General features: G+C 36.2%; 1 protein-coding gene across 1 annotated transcript in view; it reads left to right on the top strand.

Annotated features, from left to right (window-relative positions):
* FER (FER tyrosine kinase) overlaps positions 1-22,442 on the top strand; it is a 189,402-nt gene that overhangs the window by 115,651 nt on the left and 51,309 nt on the right. The window contains exons 15-17 of the mRNA XM_040090890.1: positions 9,420-9,476; positions 12,429-12,544; positions 14,127-14,221. Of these exons, the coding sequence (XP_039946824.1) occupies positions 9,420-9,476; positions 12,429-12,544; positions 14,127-14,221 (268 nt within the window). The remainder of the gene's footprint in view (positions 1-9,419; positions 9,477-12,428; positions 12,545-14,126; positions 14,222-22,442) is intronic.

The following is a 22,442-nucleotide window of genomic DNA, read 5'->3' as shown; positions in this document are numbered from 1 at the left end:
TAAATGCTATTACCAATTCTGTCCTTTGTGTTGCTTGGATTTCTTCCTAATAGAGTTGCCAATGATTTACATAGTGTATTACTAAAATCAGGACCACCCCCAGACAGTGGTGATCAGTGGTAGCAAGTCCAGTAACTACTGCTGTACCCCCAGGGTCAGTACTGTGTCCAATCCTTCTTTTATCTACTCCATCATTAATAAGCTGGGTTTTGTGGGGGTGAGCAGCTTAATTGATGAGACTAGTCTTTGAGGAGAGGCTGATACACCAGAGGGTCAAGCTGCCATCCAGAGGGACCTGAACAGTCTGGAGAAAGGGTTTGAGAGGCACCTCATGCAGATCAACAAGGGGAAGAGCAAAGTTCTGCAGCTGGGGATGCAAAACTCCAGGCACCATGACATAGTAGATATAGACATTCTTCCCTTATCGCTTGTGCTCATATTTTGAAATTGAAAGTATGAATAGTAAATTTGTTTGCTTAATTGTAGGCCAGTTTATTCAAAAAGAGCTTTAACGCATTAAGGAGGGCACTGCATAATTAATTCTCAGAGTTTTGAGTTTTAGAAAAAAATGCAAAAGATGCAGTAAGGTGCAACTAAGCCCAAAATAGCTGAGCATTCACTTCCCCTGTGGTAGGATGGGGAGAGAATTAGAAGGCAAAAACTACAGAAGTCATAGGTTGAGATACAGGTAGTTTAATAGGTAGAAACAAAAGTGGTGCTCACCAATAAAGCAAAACAAGGAATGAATTCACTGCTTCCCATTGCTAGGCAGGTGTTCAGCCATTTCCAGGAATGCAGAGCTCCACCACATGTAACAGTGACTTGGGAAATAAGATGCCTTCACTCCAAACATCTTCTCCCTTCCTTCTTTTTGCCCAGCTTTATATGCGAAGTGTGGTGCTGTATGGTATGTGAAATCCCTTTGTTCAGTTTGGGGTCAGTTGTTTTGATTGTGTCCCCTCCCAGCTACTTGTACAGCTGCTAGAATAAGTGGTGAATTCTTCAAAACATTCATGTTCACTGTTTACATTTCAAGTTTAATTTTAGAGAAGAATGTGCACATATGCATGCTATAAGGATTACTTCAGGTGTAATAATCTTTATAAGAGAATAATTTAACATGTAAAATCAAAATATAACCCCATACTACCTGCCATGAACAAAATTACCCCAGCCAGAACGAGCACAGCAAAAAAGAGTAGATTGCTACAGGCCACAGGAGGAAAATTTTGTCACTAATACAGGACAAAAAAGATTGCTAAAGACAGCATTCAGAAGATTACTAAAGTAATAATAGATTCTGCTAATATCTAACAGAGTCATTTGGGGTGAGTGCTGTTTTACTTTGTGTGTCCCTCATTGATCACCTGTTTTTTTCTGCCACTAAGAGACTTTCTGCTGCTATTACTATCTGAATAATGAACTAGTGGTATGTGAGTAACTAGCAATATCTTGTTAAATGACTGTATGCATCTGATGTAAAAAACCTGGTGCAGCATTCTTATTTTGAACTCTTGGCATCTATGTAATGTTGTATGACTTCTGATTCAAAGCCAACATCTGTTTTGCTTGGAATGCAGGCCAAGCTCACTGGTACACTGAAATCTCATAAGTTAAGGCTGCAGTTTCCTTTCTGTGGAGTCTTGCCTTTTTTCTATGCTCTCGCAGTCACAAATTAGTGAATACAGCAGATTATTTGAAATTCTGACAGGTTATTTCTGTGCCAAATCTGTAGTTTTAACATTTTTTGTAAAGATTATGAAAAACAGTGCAAAATGAGCGGGTGTTGCTAGAAAAGCATAGGATGAAAGATCCTTGGGTTTCGCTTTGGACAAAATAGTAATTTAGTGGAAGCTCTTATGTGGAACTGTAGCACTCTGAAAGGTATTGTATACTGACCACTGTAACTGAGGCATTATTTCTGAGGGGTTAATTAAGTGTTTCTCTTCCTGGGGTAAAGAAATAATCTAACTGGAAACAACTGGATATTTTTGAAGTTAAGTCTGGATGGAACTAAGTATGTGGCTAAGTATCTTACATAGTTCAAGGAGACTCTCTTGGACATTTTTATAAATGCTTGTAGTTCACACAGCCCCATCTGACATAACTTTTCATATGTGGGTGGAAGTAAAAATGTGCACATATGTGAAAACATTTTTCCCCTCTTTTAATAGTTCGAGTGTTTAGGGACGGTGTTGTGAGTCTGCTTTTCCATTCCTCTCTGTTTAAATCACATGGAATGTTTAAATGAAAAAACACATTCTCACATGGTTTTGTTTGCCTTTGAGTGTACAGATGACTTTCACTGTTTTGTAGGGCATATCTGATCCAGAGCTAATAATTTTTCTGTTTGAATATATTTGATTAACTGGTGTAACGGTTGATTCAGAGCACTTTGTTTTGGTAGCTGAATTTATTGTATTCAGTAGTGTGTGTTTTAATGTGCCTGAAATATAATGGTTTTGACATAGACTTGACTTTCCTTTTCCTGTGCTTACTTACAGATTTTACATTCTATGTATTTTTCTTTTCTCAGTGGTTTTTGTTGTTGTTGTTGTTTTTAACTTCTTTATTTTTCTTTATTTCTTGTTGTTTTCCTGAAATATCCTCAACATCATTTTAGCACTTTCATGAATAAGAAAACATAAGCTTAGGGAAGTACTGCAAAAAAATCCCTGAGGAAAATGGGTATTGTATGTTGAATTGTACAGTCTACTGATCTTCAAGAAAGAATGGTCAAACAACAACTGTAATCTGAGGTAATCAGGTCATTTCTGCAGTTTATAAATTCCACAGTAGCTTTTCCAAATCCTCCTTCTCCCCTCCTGTTCAAGGGTTGAACTTCACAGTTTTTTATGTAACAGTAAGTCAGATAAAATAGCACTTTTTTCCCCAAGGAGCTAAACCTGTCTGTGCTATTATTCTGTTTTACAGCTCACATTGAGTTTCATCAGTGTGGCTTAATACAGCGCTGTTAATAATGCAAAGCAGCTTCCATGACAATTTTTGCAGCTCATGAATTTTTATTCTAAACAGTGCTAAAGAAGTTGTCAGTGAGGTTTTTCAAAACCCCTTCTGTAAAACTCACTTGTTCTTATGAAAATCTTTTCCACCACCTACCTTCATTTCTGAAACACATAGTTTATGATTCATGAAATTGATATGAACATTAGATCTACTGACGTAGGTGGTGTCAAAAGTAGTACTTCTCTAAAAAGACAATTTCTCATTCCCACATCAATAAACCTTATCCACATGTACACAGCTGGGTTTTTTTTTTTTTTTCGTCTGGTTCATCAAGTTCTGGTAAGTGAAGTCTGAATGCCCATCTTATGAAAATTGTCTGCGATTCTGATTTTCTTAGCCATAAAAATAAATTTTGTTCAATTATTCTTAGTATTGAAAATGAAAGATTAACTTTCCATTTTTGTTGATGTGGAAAAATAGCTCTTAGCTGCAGTAATTCATACTACTGATATTTCCTATTTAACTTGGAAGAAGCAGAGAAAATAATGCTTTCCGAAGTATTTTTGATGCATTTTTTCTCCTTAAAACATGAAGAAACAGGCATCATGCATATTTATACACTTGACTCCTGAGATGTTGACAATATCCTTCTAATTTGAGGGGTTTTTAGAAGATTGTTAAGGCTTAAGTTAATATACTGGGATGAGGGAAAGGAAAGGGATATTCAGGTTTTTCATAAATGCTGCATGCTGAACTCAGATAGATTCTTACGACTGGGAACTTTTATGTGTTCAGTTCTCACAACGCAGTAAGTAAGCAGTAAGTTTTGGGTTGGTTTGGGTTGATTCCTTCTGGGGGTCCCTAAATCAACTAAAGTTTAGAGTCTCCTGAGATTTTTATCCTTTTTCACTTATGTTACATGTACAATTAAAAGAGAAACAGTGTCAGTGCTTGCTATAGATACTGCCTTCTGAACTAGGAAGAGTAAATAATGTAACAGAGAATGTGAGATGAGTAAATAACTGCAATGATAGCATAAAGGTCTGTCTTACTCATACTGTGTTGGAACCTAATCAGGATTTCCTCACTTTTTCTCCTAGAAAAATCTTGCTTTGGAGTTTGGGTAAGAATCTTAGTTTTGTTCTGTGGTTCTCTGAAACTGAATACAAGCACAGGTGGCTTTTTTTTTTTTTTCCCCTTCCCTTTTCTCTCTCCTTTAGAAATGGTGAGATTTTTAGCAAATATTTTAGGCTGAAGCTCATAAATTCATATCTAATTCTCAAAACATCTGCTTTAAAAAGTTTGCTATCGAATTGCTTTACTGCTGTTTTTTAATTTGAAAAAGTACCATTTTAGAATTCTTACTGATTGAAATTGTTACTAAGAATTATAGGAAAATAATGTTAAAGGAATTTGAACACTAAGTGTTAGTTAATAGATAAGTTTTCTATTTTATTGAAAGATGTTATAATTTACTGCAGATAATTTGTAAGCTTTCTTCCTGGCATAGTAATTCGTGATCTCTTTGATATAGTCTCTCCTAGTGAAGGGAGATGGGCAGGAGAAAAACTGCACTTATGTATTTTAAAGATGTCTAGGCTAATAGTGATAACATTTCAGTCTCATAGCTCAGAAAACGAAAAATGAGATTTCATTTTCTACAGCAACCATCAAACTGTTCAACCATCAACTGTTCAACTGATCAACCATCAAAAAGTTCAAACTGTTCTCAGTGGCTTGCATACAACTCCACTGTATGCTCCCTAAGTAATGATTGATGAACAATTGACTCTTTGCTAGCTGTTCAAGGTTTAAACCTTATCATGGTCTAGGGAGCCATGAAACACTCTAATACTATAAAAGGAATGCTACATATCCAGGAAAAGAATACTGTATATCCAGAATACTTTATTTTATGAGTAAAAGGAGAAATTTCTGATCATTTTTAAGTATTCCTTTTCACAATTGGAAGTTTTATTTCTTTAATTACTGTCTGTTTGGGGTTTGGTTTTTGTTAGTTACAGTTAACTTTTGAAATAATTCTTTTCTTTGAAAATGCCTATATTTGTTGAAATCAGACAGCTGTGCTGAGTAGTTGCACACAATCTGGAAATGCAGTCAACAGCAAGCTGCTGCTTATAAAAAATCTTCAAAATGATGTTTGTTATCAAGTACCTGGCTGTTGGGGAAGGGTAACTCTCAAGGGTGACCAAGTTCTTCCCTTTGTGAACTGACTGGTTGTTTCTCAGTGTTTGACCAACAGATGTAGCAGCACCTCCAAAGGTAAGATATACTGATAGGATTCCTAACATCTTATTAGTGAACCTGTGCTTGAAGTTTGATGTTCGTGTAATTCACTTTCTCCTCCTGGGAGAAGCCAGAGGACAGAAATAAAGTAGAATGTGGTAAAGCTTGTGGATTTCCATAGTAATTCCATTTGGAAATAAAATACATAATTAAGATTACACATGGGTATGCTCAAGTGCTAATTCATGTGACTGAATTTTTCTGAAGTACTTTTGTATTCTGTGGTCCAAAATTAACAAGAGAAAAATCTGAACAAGTACAAGGTAAAGAGAGATTTATAGCGATGTCACATGAAGAGGGCTGCATCATAAACAGCTTCCTTCTGAGTGAAATTGTAGTGGGCATTAATAGTCTCAGGAGCTCTCTGAGTTTGCTGTCATGTCATTCAGATTAGTTTGATTAGGTACAAAAAGTGTACTGGATTTGCTCCGTTTGATTTAGAAGCAACTGATTCTATTGAAATGAAAATTTCTGTGGCTTGGACTGATCTGCATTTAAGTGTCTGTTGGTATATATCTGTAGCAGCATGAGGTGGTTGCTGCTACCTCTCCCTGTTAAGCGTCTCTTCTTGAGAAGATGCTTGGGTGGGCACACAGGCAAGGCACTCAAGTCCATACACACACACACCGTGGCTAGCTCAGCAAAGAAAGGCAGGAAGGGTCTCCTGTATAAATTCCAGCAAGGTTTATTTTGCAGATTCACACCGAAGGTTTCAGGGAAAGACAGAGATCAAAGGAATGTTCGGGGTTAAGTATGGGGGTCAGGAGCCAGTGGTCTGAACAGGGGTGGTATGAGGGCAGGACAAAAGGCAGTGACCTGTAGGGGACATAAGGGCAGATCATCAGCAAAACCACAACCAGGGGGAAACAGGGAAAGGAGAAACCTTCTCAAACTGGGGACATATATGAACAATAGAGGTGGGCAAGGCCTACAAGCCAGTGGGAAAAGTAAAACTGAGGTAGATTAACACAATGCTATAGAGCACCCTGAGGGGAAGCCTTTTTGCTCACCCGAAGCTATGAGGTACTCTCAGAACCAATGGCAGATTCTTCCAGGGCAAAGCCCTGGAAGTTTCCCTGACAGGTTCAGGAGCCTCCACAACTCCCCTCTTTATTTTTACTAAAAATGCTTTTCCAATGGATTTCTGCAGACACTTAACCAAACAGGGAAACATAATTAAAACTATAATAATTACAAGCCACAAAATCCCTTTAACAAAAGATGAAACCCATCCTGTCAACCTCCATTGTCAGAAAAGTTCATTGATCCAATCTGGGTTCTCCTCAACCTTCAAATCCTTTACTTGCTCCCTTGGCTTCTGGATGTTTGCGTGCATAGATTCTGAGTGTGAAGAAAGGTTTAAGCAACACATCCCTTCAAAGTCCTGGCAGCCATGTCCATGGGCAAGCAGTGAAAAGTCTGTTGCTGCTCAGTTTTGCAACATTGCATGCCTGGTAGTCTCAGTGTCACTAGGGAGGTCACTGAGTGCAGTGGAGGTAGCGTTGGCCTGCTTACTAAGCCAACACTCCAGGTGAGAAAACTCACCGAGAGCCTTAGCTGCAGCCACCCAAGGTAAAAATAGTGAGACTGTGATTCTCTTTGCTGTATTCCAATTAGTAGCTTGGAATATCACAATTTTCATCAAATTTAGAATATGATCTCTTTTGGAATGCCAAATTTTTTTTTTTGTCCCATTTTGTTGTCACATTCCTTTTGTAATTTTCAGTATCTTTTGCACACAGGATTAATCTGTAGAGTAATGGCATTTGACAGGTGGAAAAATTCTTGCATTCTATTCTATTCACAGTCAGAATTAAGCACTTGGAGAAGATAATGAACTTCATAATCAGAGGCATTATTTTTATTTCATAATCTTTGTTTATGATGTGCTGGAATTTATCCATTGATTCATGTGCCTTACTGATGTCTTTAGTTATTAGTAGCTATTCAGATTATTAAATGATGTCATATTAAACTCAGGGCAATTCAAGTAGATTTAGTGACACAACAAACTTGCAGTAGAACGTCTTGTAATTGTTGAACTTACCGTTCATCCAGTTAATATTATAGTTTATTAATTAAAGACAATTATCTGAACCAATGACAATGTGCTTTGAACTCTGTTTAAATTAATATCTAACACATTGCAAATTAGAAAATTTGGTTAGTTTCTTCTTTAGTGCCAGAATTGTACACTGACATGATGTACATGGCTTTCTCTTCTGTTACATTTTTTTCTTACTGTCTGCTGAAGAAACTGCTTTTGTGCAGTTAATAGGAGTTATATCAAATGACACTGATCAAACTTTGACTAATTCTTTGATTGTGAAAAATCTGGCAGAACCACAATAAATTAATGAATGAGGTAAAGTGGTGTAAGAAATGATTGAAGGTTTTCATTAGAAGTGCAGGTAATGATTAATGTACAAATGCAGTGATAATAAATCCTTCAATGGATCATTTGATTACAATTTATTATATTATTTTCTTTGATTTTTTTTCTCTGAAGGATTATCAGATTTTTTTTCTTCCTAAACAAGCTTTTGAAATGTCATATTGTCAATTTATTCAAACGTTGTTCAGTGAAGTACAGAATCCTTGGAGTTAAGCAGTAAAAAATCCATTAAATTTTAATTCTTTAACTTTTTTGCTTTACCACACTTATTTCAATATTAAAAACCATTATGTTAATTCATCTAAGCAGTCATTTTTGTGGGATTTTTTTTTTTACAGCTTGCTTTGGAAATGGTTTTCTTGAACTTGAGTATTATTATTAAGAGTGTGCAGTTTGGTGGCACTTCCTATGTATTTGTGGTATAGCAGCTTCTGAATGAGACATTCGTTCAGCAAAAAGTATCAAAAGGAGGAAATGAAGGAATATGTTTCTTATGGTGTTTGATCAGAGAGCAGTAGTTTTAAACAATAATCTTGTGTATAGAAGAAAAATGAATCACTGTATATTGAGAATTTCCTCTTAAGTCTCAATTCCAACCCAGGGAAGATAAATAGTAAAGATTGGTTTCCATCATATAGCATGGTGATGTGGTACAGTAATTCTGGAGATGGGCCTGAGAGGTGTTTTGTGCCGGGAGTTTGGGTTCATGGAGGCATTCAGAGAGTCTCTAGAATGCACGCTTATGACATTATACTTCTGAGCAAAGGCACAGAAATCACAATGGCAATGATTCCCACCCTTTTTTTGATTTGATGAATTCATGTTTGACAAAAAATCTCCAGAGAGGGTGACTCCACTAGTGCCCTAGGCAGCTTGCTCCAATTCCTAACCACTCTGTCACTGAAGAATTTTTTTCTGATTTCTCACCTGGCATTATTTAAGGCCATTTCCTCTCACTCTTTCATTTGGGATATGGCAGAAAAGACTGACCCCTACCTGGCTTCAACCTCCTTCTCTGCAGGCTGAACACTTCCAGCTCCCTCAGCTGCTCTTCATCTGACTTGTGCTCCAGACCCTTCCCCAGCTCCAGTGCCCTTCTCTGGACATGTTCCAGCCCCTCAATGTCCTTCCTGATTTGAGGGGCACAGAATTAGACACCAGTGCCCAGCACAGGAGGATGGTCAATGCCTGGACAAAATGCTTTATCTGGCATGTGTTATCTTTTCAAGCCATTGCTTGTAATATTTCTGACTACCAGAGAAGATGTAAGAGATGCAAATATGTGTCTTGTTGAGAAGTCAAAAGATCAGTTCATTTCCATGTGCACTAAGGAGAAAAATACAGGAGTTTTTTTGATTTAGTAATAAGTTACTTTATATACTAAAATGAAGTTTTCTTACCTAATTTTCACTTGATGAATTGTTAAAGTCAGGGTGCTAAATATAATTTCCATAGCTTATGTGAAACTTTGCATAGTGCTCATCTGCCTACATACCATCATGTTGTAGGCTTAATTTCTAATACAAATTTGCTATATGACATCACTCATTTGTGTATCGCTGTTTTATTGTAAAGCAAGATTTCTAAACTCTTGAATTATAAATGCATAGCTTTAAAACTTCTTGGTATGCTTGTGACTGATTGTTCTAAATGTAATACTTCTTCAGCACCACTTCTACTGAAATGTATCGTAGAGAAACTGTATTTTGCATATTTGCACAGACTTAAAATTCTGCTTTGCTTTTCGTAGGATAAGAAATGGGTTCTCAATCATGAAGATGTCACATTGGGAGAATTACTGGGCAAAGTAAGTAATAAAGTGAGCCAAATAACATTTCAGTAAGTATACAGTAATCATTAAGCTATTTCTGTATACCTTTTCTTTTAAATTACTGTAATATGCAATTTATGTCATTTTTTTATGCTACGGCCTTATGTTTAAAACAGATGTAAATCACACTTGCCAATAAATATTATAATGGTTGTGCTAAAATTATTTGACTAGAATACATTTTTTTCTCTTTTGAAGGGGATTTGAGCTAAGTGGATTTCTATAAAGCATGATGTGGCTGTTTTACCTTCTGTAGCCTAAGAAAATTGTTACAAAATGTAAATAAAAACATTAGTGAAACAGGTGTATGTTTATGTATTTGTGTGTAAAATTTGATATGAGATTACTAAACCATTATTTGTTAAATGCTAATTGCTTCTGCATGATTATTTTCCCTCATTCATTGATGAAATTAGGTAATTTCACAATCTTATTTGTATTATAGTAATTCTTGTGTCGTTCGTAAACTTGTAATTTACAAAGCCTTCTTAAAAACTACAAATCTTTAAAATCAGGAAAATTCTTCAATTTTTCTGCATCTTTGCACCTGCAAAGACTGTTTTGGCTGTTACTGTGGACACAGTCTTTGAAAAGTTTTTCCAAAAACTGACAGAAAAAAAAAACAAGGAAGAGACATATCAAAGCAGTAATTGCCTTCTTCTTTAGAGTGTGATACACACTATTTAAAAAAAAAAAAAAATCAATAAGAAATTCAAGAAGAGGCGGGGGGGATGAAATACTGCTATAAACTTCTCTTACCCAGGATAAAATCTCTTTGGCAGTGTAAGATGACAAAAAGTATGGCCAGACTGAGCTGTGCTTTCATAAAATGCAGGTAGTACAGGATCTTCATATTCTTAAACAGGATTGTATGACAGGAAAAAAATAAAGATTTTCCAGCCATAAAAAAGCTTTGACTTGCTAAAAATTAAATATGAATTAGTTTTGATGTGTAAAGACAGTTAAAGCAATTTGAAAAGCATTTTAGTAAATTCAATTTGCATGTGTTTTGGCACAAACCATTTTTCACATTCAGTAAAGGCAACTTAGAATTTTAAAGTGATTACAGAAGGATGTTCTTTAAAAAATACAGAACAGGCTAAAAGCTTTCTTGGAACACAGCATGAACCTTATGCATTCATCTCTAAGAAGAGTTAGTCGTACTAAAGAAGATGAGAATGATGTGAACATCAGCATCTGTATGACAAAGTGTGAAATTAACTATTGCCATCCACTACAGAAGTGAGAAATCTGAGTCTACAAAATCTTGAGTAGCCTGAAAAAGATAAGGAAGAAATAACGAAATTTTAGTGTGCAAAAGATGCAAGCTTTAGAAAATATGATTTCCCTTCACCTCCGGAGTGAATGGTCAGTTTATTTACTCAGCATTAATTCTATAATACCCCACAAAATGAAATTTGTATAATAGGAATGTGTTATACTAAAAATCATGTATTCAGTAATACTTCAATATTGTTGGTAAAGAAATAAAGCATTTTCAAGACTTAAATAAAGCTTAGGGTGGGTTCAGATTTCACTGTTAAGTACTTCTGACCAGAAGGGTAGAGGAAAAATGGACTGGAAGCAACTCAGCTGCTTACCTTGGGTGCCTGATGCCATTTCAGATCTGAGAGGTAGTGTACTAGCCTCTGGAAGTGCTTTGGAAGGGCTGTCAAGCCTCACTTGCCAGCTACATCTTCCTTGTCCCAGGGTACAGAAAAAAATTCTGCAGACGTGTTCAGCACTACATTTCTTCCCTTGTTACTGGAAGCACATTACTGTTTTCCATCTGCGAGTTTCTTTTTTCCCTTTTCTGTCATCTTTCTTTGGCAACACTAAATTCAACTGCATGATGTAATGAAATCTTCATCACTCAGGAGAGGAAGGAAAACATCTCAGCAGACTTTTTTGAAGTCAGATCCAGCACCAGATAGCAGGACACAGAAGTCTAGTGCATGTGGAAATTAATCATAGTTTCAAAATTGTTGTGATTATTCTTTGGGAAATACAAAGCTTTACTGGAAGTATGTGGACTATGATTTTCTTCTTGTTTCCTTCTCTTGAGAGTTTTTTTCATTGATACCAGTGTTTTATGCTTCACAATTTTTTTCTGCTTTCAATTTATATCCTAATTAATTTTCTTTTTGTTTTTATAAAATAAAATGCATCTGGCGGAGACTTTTATGGTATTTATTACTTCATTTTTCTTCTATGAAAGCTGAAAAAACTCCAAACTTGCTCTGGGAGTATGTTGTTCACTGCCTAAAATATCTGATTATAAAAGGAGCTGCTTTCTAAAGTCTTGTCCAAATGAAAGCATTACAGATTTGCCTTTATAGAACAGTGCTGAGCTTGCGTTTTAAAGAAATTCTGAATAACCAGACACAATAATAGGTTTTGCAGTGGGTTTAATTCATGATAAAAATTATTATTCAATGTTTTCATTCTTTGTATTTTGTCTTTCTTATATATGAGAATGTTGATGCTATTTTGGTGTGTTTTGTCACAGTTTTTGAGATCAGTTTTTGGTCTCTTCCAGACTGCAAGTTAAAAACTATTCACAAAATACAATAGTGGAAAGAGTTCAGGAGTAAGAATGAGAAGAACATAGTACTATGGTCAATGTCAGTTGATTTGAAATGTTACTAAGAGATTTTATGAGAAAACTCTAATTACTTAATTAATGGTGTTTTTCCCCTCTTTCCAGCAAGGTCAAACCAGAGCTCCTACGCTGTGTGTCCATATAATAGATGTACTCTGTAATAGTGAATGGCTTTTGGTAGGGCAGATACTGGAAGAAAATCTCATTTGGCTTTATAAACACATTCCAAAGTTCTGTTCCAGTTTCAACAGCTGTCTGCATTGTTTTTTCTGGCAATTTATTAAGTTTTTATTTACCTAGTATGGTCTTGTTTCCCCTGATTTCAGGGTAATTTTGGTGAGGTGTATAAAGGAACATTAAAGGATAAAACTCCCGTTGCTGTAAAAACTTGCAAAGAAGATCTTCCTCAGGAGCTGAAAATAAAATTTCTGTCAGAAGCCAGGTAGGTTCTCTGACATTACTTGTGGCAGCTCTTTTTCAGTTTTTATCACCAGATGCATATACAAAACCTGACTTTCTGAAAAATTCAGAAAAACAGTAGTCAAACTTTTCCTTTCTCCCCCAGCACGTTTCACAGCTGTCTCCCTGGTAACTAAACATTGGCATTTTTAACATGTGAATTCAGTAGCATCTGCACTAGCTGAAATCCTCTCTTTGACAAAGCAAGCCATGCCTGTAAAATAAAATGTTACTGCCTTAAGTGCTTTCATTTAGAACTACTAAGATGTGCCATGAGGATTAGCATAAGAAGACTGGAAGATGTTGATAATTTAAATGCGATTACACCAGGCTCAACTCCTGCCTTACATGCATGGCTAGTTCATGTGATCAAATGTGCCCAGATTACTTTTCTTAGTGGGGTATAGACCCCATTTTGTAATTTTCCTAAGAAGAGTTTGCTCCTGTGGAGGTATTTTATACTGTGTCAATCAGCATGAGATTATTTGCTTATTTTTCAAATTGCAGTCGTGACACAATGTGCAAAGTATTCTGAGTGTCAGCTGATGTGTATAGGTAGGTTCTGAGAGACTCCAGGGAGAGGGGTGTCTTGAGATAAATGTCATAATTTTTGAAGTACCTTGCTCCTTTCTTGCTATGAAGCTTAATCTGTTTTAATTTCCACTCCCAAACTAGTATGATCAGTATTGAAAAATCAAAGATACTATCCTCATTTATAGAATGAAGGTCAGCCACTGTATCTCTTGAATAATTTAAAAAAAACTTGTAACTTGGCAACAGCAGAGATACGTCATTTGTTAAGCAGCTTGACACTAATGGGAAAAAATGGTCGGAAAAATTTGATTGTGTTATTTTTCGCTAAATGTGTATTTATCAGGCAGGTTAGTATTTTACTCTTGATCCTAAGGAAAAAAGGATAAAGAGGAGGTGCTTTGAGTCAGCAAATATCAGAAGGAACAAGTTATAAGGTCTCTGTAGAATTTTTTCTTGCTCTTCATTTAACTTACGTATTGCATGCTGTTTTAGGCTGGAAATGTTCTTATTAAATCATTGTGTCAAAAGATGTAAATGTTTTAATTTAATTCTCAAAATTGCTGTCCTTATGGTCTTCTAAAACATACTGTATTGATTAATCTCTCAAAGTAAAATTGGGACAAGTGTGCTTTTGAACAGGGCAGCAGGGAAGCATACAGGCACGCTGTGCATCCTATTTTGATGTAGCTCTGCTTCTGGTCCATCACTGAAAACCTGATCAAATTCAAGGTTTCGTAAGAAACTGCAAACCTCTTAGGCCATTTGTCAGTTATGTCGATAAATGTCACGTAGACAAATGGTAAAATTACAATAATTTTTGATTTATTAGCAAATCAGTTATGATTTTCATTTCAAGCAGAGTGGTGATCTATTACATTGATTTTTACTACAGTAATGATATTATTTCTTTGATAACAATAATGACATCTTCCATTAAAGTAACATTAAAGTTTTAATATATTTTCCTGTAATATTTAATCAGCCTGTACGTAAAGTTCATTAATATAATAAGCTTCTTGTGTGTTTTGCAGAATACTCAAACAATATGATCATCCAAATATTGTAAAACTTATAGGAGTTTGCACTCAACGACAGCCTATATATATTGTTATGGAGCTTGTTCCAGGTAATTGTTTTTTTCCTTTTTTTAGCAGCATATTTCCATAGGTTTTATTGTTTCCATAATATGAAATGTATTGTTTATTATTTGTGTTATTTTGCATTCTTGTGACTGACCTCAAAAGTCATCTGTGCTGCAAATCTTTGGAAATTCTGGATTCTACTAGCTTTGGAGTGATTGAGCTCCACAAATCTGTTGAGAATTTTACTGTAGCCTTTAAAGACAACAGAAGTTTCATTATTCTCCTGATGAGATATTAAATGGTATTTCCTTTAACAATAGAATTAGGTAGTGCATATTACAAAGTATTTAAAGAAACTTCATGTCTGGGTAATGTCTCAATTTTAATAACTCATGTTTGAGTCACCTTTAGTAATATACATTTTTTCTTTACCAGAATGTACTGTTTGGTTTTTGGGTTGCTTTTGATTTAGTTTTGGAATCGAGTTCATTTTATTCAGCAGTGGCTGGAATGAATTTCAAATTGTTGGATGATACCGCTTTTGGGCAATTTTACATCTTTGTTGATTTTCTCAGCAGCTGGAAAACTTGTTGGTTTGGTAACCCCTAGTATTGCTTAATATGCAATGCTGTATTTGTTTTATATATCACTGGATTGGTCTTCAAAATTATACAGCAAACTGCTTTGAGAACCATTTTTCTCAGGAAGATTAGATTGCTTATAATTCTTGAATACTGGCTGTAGAGTGAGAACACTGATGAAATATTTGACCTTGTAGAGTTTTCTGCCTTTATCAAATTAGATTATATTAGATTATTATGTTTGTATGCACAATTAGCTTTATTAAAGTGGAGACGGAAAGCAGTGTCCTCAGTTTTAAGGGGTACTTTAGTAATGAGATTCTCCAGACATCTCTGAAGATAAAACTAAATCTTTTAATACCCTTATCATTCTGATTCACATTTTTCAGAGCCTTGTATAAGCAATTGAGGAAGGAATTGAGTGAGAACTTTCCTCTGATTCTCATGCCTGTTTTGCAGTTCAAGTTTATCCAAACATGTTTGAGTTTGAATTTGCTTCAGGAAGAAGCTTCTTGCAAAGAGAATTGTTGCCCTGTTTCAATGGTCTGTAAATCCCCAGAGCTGGCTGCTCTGCCTGCATGGCCTCATAAACATGGGACTGCCTTCAAGCCATCACACTTTCCCATATGCTCTTGCATCTTGGCACACCAAGAGACTGACCAAGTTGGCAGAAAACATAAGGATGCCAGAGAAAAGTCAAATCACTTAAATGAGTAGAGATGCGGTGATTCTGATGTTACTGTTTTTCTCTATTTCTAGTGATAAGTTTGGATGAGATTACAAAAAAAAGATAGTTAATAGTGCTCTGACTTGGTATTTAATGCAGTCATTTGAGGAACTGGATGCTGATAAACTTGTCTTCCACTTGACACCAAACTGTCTCAATATCTTCATTGTTTTTTTCTTCAATGTGTTTATGTTATGAAGGTGTTTAAGCAATTTAACTTTGACATTCTGTTTAATAACTAAAAACGTCAAGTTTTTACTTAGAATTGCATTCTGTGAATGTATGGCTGAAAACACGTCATTTATGAAAATGTCTGACAGTTTTTTCCCTGAGGATAAAATTAGAAGTATCTCCCTAAAACAAGGGATTTTTTTCCTGTGTTTTCTGACTCCTATCTAACGCTTGCAAATTTTCTGCCATTTTTATATCCCAAATATATGTAGACAGTACACCTAGTGTGTCTTTTAAGACTCCTGTGGTGTGGTTCCGTAGCAGTTAATTCTGCTCTGCATTCCAGATTTTCATTTCAAAACAGAATCCTAATTTATTCAGATATTAGAAATGTATATTGAAACGTACCACTTTATATAGAGAGGTGCTACTCCGTTAGTGATTCTGTCATAAACTGGTTGTGCAGACATATCTTTGTTGCAAGTGTAAATAGGATTAAAAACCATGCATATGGATAAAGGCATTACTGAAAACAGTAAAGAAATGTTGCAGATGCATATTTAATTATGTGTCCATTCTCTGTTACTTGCAAAAATAGCCCAAATGTTGCCAGCAAATTAGAGAAACAAAATTGTCAAAGACAATTATCCTTTGCAGTAGACCCTGGGGGGCTGGTGTGGGGGGTGTTAATGTAAGTGGTGTGTCATATTAGTGTCCTATAGTAAGAACCACAGTAATAAAGAAATGTCAAGATGGGTGATGTATAAGGATTAACTGAAATAATAAACAATGTAGCATATAATGTATACATAGAATCATAGAGTAGTTTGAGCTGGAAGGTCCTTGAAGATGATCCAGTTCCTACCCCCTGCCATGGGCAGGGATACCTTCTGCTAGAACAGGTTGCTCAGAGCCCCACCTCACCTGGCCTTGAACACAACTACAGCATTAATGGGAAAAACATCTACTTTCTGTTCACTGGCTGTTGCCCATGCTGATCTCACTGTACATGTCCTCCCAATGTCAATCCATTATAGATTACTCCAGTACAAAAGGAAACACTTGATCCTTTTGGCAAATTCACTTGCATTGCAAGGCATTAGGAAAAGGTCTTAATATAATGTATATGTATGTTACATAGATCTCTCTTTAAGGGATACTTGTATAGGAAAATACATCTGATCTCCCTGCCATTGGTTGCAGTTTTGGAGGGCCAGGTCTCTTCTCTCCTGAGCCTCATCTTACAGGTCTTTTTGCAGGTTCCTCTGCAAGTGGGAAGGAGCATCTGGTACACAATGTGTGCACTGTTTACTTATTGTAGAATTTAGATTTATTATTGCTTTCTATAAGCTATTATTTTAATTGTTGAAAAAGTAAACTCAGTAAAATGTTCTTTGTCATGTATAAACAGAAACTAAAATGTGTGTTGCAGCAATTTCCTTCATGTGTATATGGAGAGTTACTTGTATGCAAGAAGAGTGACCTAAAAACACTGTTCAGGAATTTGCAGAGAGTTGCTAAAAGAGATAGATATATATATATATATTTTAAATGCTAAACAAGTTGTCCTGTCTTTCCTCCTTAAAATTACCTTCCTTCCCAAAATTACCAAGATAGCCATGGAAAATGAATCAATAAACCGCTACTATTTTTCTTACAAAACTAAGTTGAGATCTATACACAAGTCTGATTTGCAGGCTGAAGTTATGCTAGCTAGCTTCTGTGGAAAAGGAATTTAGCCAAGCAGGTGGTTTTAAAATTTTTGTGATTGCATAATAGATACTTTTGCAACAACCTTTAAAAGCTCTTGCACATAATTAATTTTATTCTTCTTTACCTAAATGACATTGAAATAGTAACTGAAAGGATAGATCTTTATAAGGGTCTGATGCTGTAGTTGCTGGATGGCTTTTCAACTACCATATAATAATAAAACCCCCTGAATTTTACAGTGGCCTGCTTTTCTTCTGTGAAATTTTTAGTAGACTAAGAAATGAGAAAACAACTCTACTTGGAAATTATCTTTCTATCAAAACATTTTTTTAGTTCATGGAGAACTTACCATAGAGATTTCCCCTTATTGTATGACTTATGACTGTTTCTCTATTACAGCTGTTGTTCCTAGTTTGAAGATACTAAGACTGTTAAAAAGACTGCAGCTTAGATAAATCAGACTGTTGCAACATGTTAGTGTCTTGAAGGACTCTGACATCATACAGGTTGCTATAAATTATTTTCTTTGTAATATTCTTCATAATTCTTACTGCTTTATAGTGAAATGCTCTCTAAGATGGGTTTGATAAGGTTTGTTGCAAAAGTCCCATTTGGTGGAGTTTTTTTCTAGTATCTTCTGATCTAAAAATAGGAATGCTGTACTGTTTCATAACTGAATACAGTAACTTTTTATTAGTCTGTTGTGATACTCTTTAAGTACACAATTTATCCTAAGATAGAAGTTAAAATGAGAATTGCTAATAAATTTTAATTCATTATTATTAATATTAATATTAATGGCAAGTCTCAACATATGGGGAAAGAAGCCCCATATGTTGAGACTTGCCAAATGTTTGACAGTAGTATAGAGCCATGAGTTTGTATTGTCCAAAGGACTTGACTGACCTGACTGAAAAGTAATGTAAGAAATGTACAACACGAGTCTTAAAGCTGTTCAGGGAGAATTGCTGTGTATTTGCAACTGCTGGAATTTTCTAATGGAGATAAGCCTTTGTCAAGGGATGGTTTCCCATATGAGAAAGAGCAGAACATCTTATAAGAGTTTATAGTGCTGTGTAAGAAAGAGTATTACTTTCCTGTAATGCCAAGTCAACCTGAAAAATGGAACATTCTACTCACATCTTCTGTGTTAATTTATTCATTTTTCTTTGCTCTGTATCTGTTGTCCTGGTGGGATTTTTGTGCTTTATCTTGCACTGTTGACCTTAAAACTGAAGAAATAGTTATGAAGAGATGCTTTGGTATTCAGAACAGCAGAGGAGCTATTTGCCATTGTCTCTTAAGGTCACATGGGGCATAGCTCATTTTTAGCAAATTTTTATGATGATCAAAAGAACTACCTGGAATACTGCCAGAGTCCAGATTGACAACCTGAGAGAAAGAGATGCTGAATTATGTTGGGGCTTGGAGAAGCATCAGGAAAGTGCTCAAGGGGCTACAGAGTCTGTTTCTTGTTCTTTCCAGAGTGAACTCAGCATCTTTTAAAAGATGAAAAAAGACAGGGGAAAAAAAAGAAATTAAAAATCCCTTCTCTTTTACCGTTTCTAACTGTTATCTTTCTGGCCCCAACTTCTCTTTTAATGATCATGAATGACAAAGAGGGTTTTAATTCATCACAATACTAAGGATCATCTAACTGCATTTTCGTTTGCTTATAATTTATTATCCAATCTCCCATGTAATCAAAAAGGAACTACAGGAGTCCCATTAAGAATTTTAATGTTTTTTCCTCTTCCTTTAGGGGAAGAACAAATCAAACCAAATGTAGTCTGTAAGATGCAAAAAGCAATCCTAAGATACAATATTCTTTCTTCTCCTCCTTTATGTTAGTTTCAATTTACTTGAATCTTAGTTAGTCCTGAAAGGAGAATTTGATTTAAAGGTAAGAACTTGGCATGTCCCTGAAATGTGTGTTTTATAACGGGACATTTTGAGTATAGATGTGTAATCATGTGGTGCAGTTATCACTTGATGCACTTATTTCAGCAGTTTATCTTGTAGAATCTTTCACAGTGCCTCTGTCCCTCCAGCAAAGAGTCTGCAAGATAAGCACCATCATCACGCTTGCACCAGCTCTCTCTGGAAAGATTTGTCTAATTAAAATTAGATGCAAACATCTTCATATGTTCCAGTGTGTCTTGGTTCAGGAAGACAGGTGTCTGCCAGGGAAAGCCAGAGCTTCCCTTGAAATGGAGAATGTAAACCCCCTCCCTCTGAATTATTATAATTTTGAAATTAAGGGGCTTTCAGTCAAAGATATGGGCACAGGAATAACAGTTCTTTACTAGGAATATTAAAAATAAAAATGTAGTAGTGCAAAAAAAGCAAGCAAACAAAAAAGAAAAGACTGAGAGTCAAAATACAACCTGACGCCCTGCTGATTCAGGGTGTTCGTAGAAGTCCAGTTAAGTCCTCCTAGAGTGATAGATGTGGTTCCATTGGAGCAGAGATGATCCTGTAGGAGGGTATAGTTTTCCTCTGAAGGTCCAGTAGAGGTGAGAGGGGTCCGGTCTTCCGCTGGGACCGCAGTGGGAGCAGGCTGTCCTGGTGTTCTGAATCTCGGATATTATCCAGGTAGGAATGCTTGACTCCTCTCCCTGGGAGCATCTCACAATGGGATGATGTAATTTTATCAGTCATGCAGTGAGATCCTAAGGCCCATTAACAGAAGATATCCCTCTGGAGGGAGGATGGGTCATGGAAGAGATAAAGAGCACTGTCTCACCTGTTTTTAAGAAATGGTAACAGAATGAAGGTGATTTTTGAAAAGAAAGAAAAACAAAACAAAAACACGGGGAACAGCCAGAGTCAAACACCTTCTTCACAGAAGTAATGGCGAATGTTCAGTTTATTGAGGGTACACAGAGTTCTTTTATACATATATCATTCTTGTGCACAAGCTGTTCACACGGCATTTTACTGCTCACTACTGCCTAGTGTTATCTGCATAAGCATTCTTTTGCAGTTAACTTGTTTTTCAATTTTGTTGAGGGGAAAAGCTGGTTCTCAGGCTCGGTGTCTTGGTTGTCAGGTTCAACATCCTTGACAGTGCTATAAAACAACAGAACTTTCCCGTCATTGTCAATCCTCTCTGTGTCTGTCTCCAAAAATCCTGCTACAATAGAACCTTTGGTTACGTCTTGCATTGCAAACCGAGACACAAGCGCTTGATTCAAGGTAGTAGAGGGAAGTGTTTTGTGCCCTACTCCTTTTAGAAGCTGGAATGTTTAATCAAGTTGGTAGCCTACTTTTTCTGTTTCGGGTTTCTATATATTTAAACATTTTTATGACCAACATAGTTAAAATTAAAACCCCAAAAATATTTTGGGATAATTTAATCTTTGCTACCTCAGGCATTCAAATATAGGCAATTGAAGTGTCTGTCTTGTCTGTTGAGTCTTAATATAGCTTCTTCTAGCATATGCATTACGCTACTGTGATCCATGATGAGGATATTATATGTTAAGATAATAGGAAAACTAGATGATCTTCCTGTACCAGATCCTTGCCTCAGACAGTTCTAAACAGTTTCCCAGCTGTTGTCTCAGCTCCTGATCCATTCTGTGGCCATAGACCATATTTAGTTATTGACGATTTACAGAGAGACGGGAAGACTGATTCGGTGATCAGAATTTGATTTTACTCAGGTTTCCCAAAAGCTTATATACCATTTCAGGAAGGTTAATAATTTTCCACTACAATAATCGGGTTAAAAGATCATACAGACAACTCATGCAATTCACAACATGTCTTGCTTGCAGCAGGTTGATTGAATCTCTTCTCTTCCTGTAAGCAGGGTTAATCCTATCTCCTGTAATCTTCAAGGTTCTGTTTGTTCCTGCTGTGGTATCTTGGTTATCAAACCAGCCATGCTATTTAAGTCTGTTTTACTCTCTGTCTTGTGTACTCCCACATTTGATCTCTTTCATCAGTGATCTGCTCCGATCGATTCTCACCCCCTCTTCCCAGCCTGTATTTATGGACATTTTTCGTTCTCCTACTAGTGCATTGTAGACATTTCACTAGAGTGCTTAAGGCATCCGGAGTACCAGTGTGCCTTCCTGATACCACCGTAGAATTACTTTCTGATAATAGGTGCATGCTTTAAAAAAAAGCAACTTCCTTTTTAACTTAGTAGTTCATTTGTGTTCCTTGTTTTATTTAACTTGTGTTGATATGTTCTGAATGCTGGCAGCTGGAAAGAGGTAGAGCTATGTCTGTACATGTAAACAGCTATGAAAATATCCAGTAATCTAATAGCATGGTAAGATTGTCAGAATTAGATTTCAGCTATACTCAGCTTATATCTAGCCAGCTTCCAAGGGGGAGTTCAGCAAGATCATAACATCTGTCTTTGCACCTGGATAAAGTAACTTATAGAGGTCTGTTCTGAATCATTTAGGATACAAATTGCCTGTGCCATGGATGCAGAGGTGACAGGTTTTATTAGCTCAGGTGCAGCACTGCTGAATGTGACCTGCTGTGATTCCCAGGCACACCTGGAATGAACACAGCCATTTCTCTTGTGGCTGTACCTGGAGCCACCACTCCTGGAAGTGCTCATAAAATGACTAAACATGGCACTTCAACATATGGCTTAGTGGGGCATGGTGGTGTTTGGTTAAAGGTTGAACTTGTTGGTATTGGGAGTCTTTTCCAACCCAAGGGGTTCTATGATTCTTAACCCAAGCTCTGAGGTTACCTCTGAACCCTGTTCATGCTCTCCTACCTGCAGTTGGCTTATTCACTTGGTTTATTCACTCCGTTTCTTCTGAAATATGACTCCATTGCTACTTTCTGTATGTTACAGCACTTCTTCCACAGGGTGTCTTATGTCAGAAACATGTGCAAATAAAGCCTGGTGTCTTCCTGACTTATCAGGCTCACTTTTCGGCTTTTCTTGGAAAAGAGAGCTCCAGGGCATGAAGTGTAGAAGTATCCACAGATCCATTATAGGTGGTGCTGAGGAACTGATACAACTTATTAAATCTTAAATTATTTTTGTGGAATTGCTCTTTATTTTCCGCATGTAGTGATAATTCAGAGTATAGC

This window comes from Hirundo rustica, chromosome Z (genome assembly GCF_015227805.2).
Source record: "Hirundo rustica isolate bHirRus1 chromosome Z, bHirRus1.pri.v3, whole genome shotgun sequence".
Lineage (NCBI taxonomy): Eukaryota > Metazoa > Chordata > Aves > Passeriformes > Hirundinidae > Hirundo > Hirundo rustica.
The sequence above is the reverse complement of the archived record's forward strand: the minus strand, read 5'-3'. Positions and strand labels throughout refer to the sequence as shown.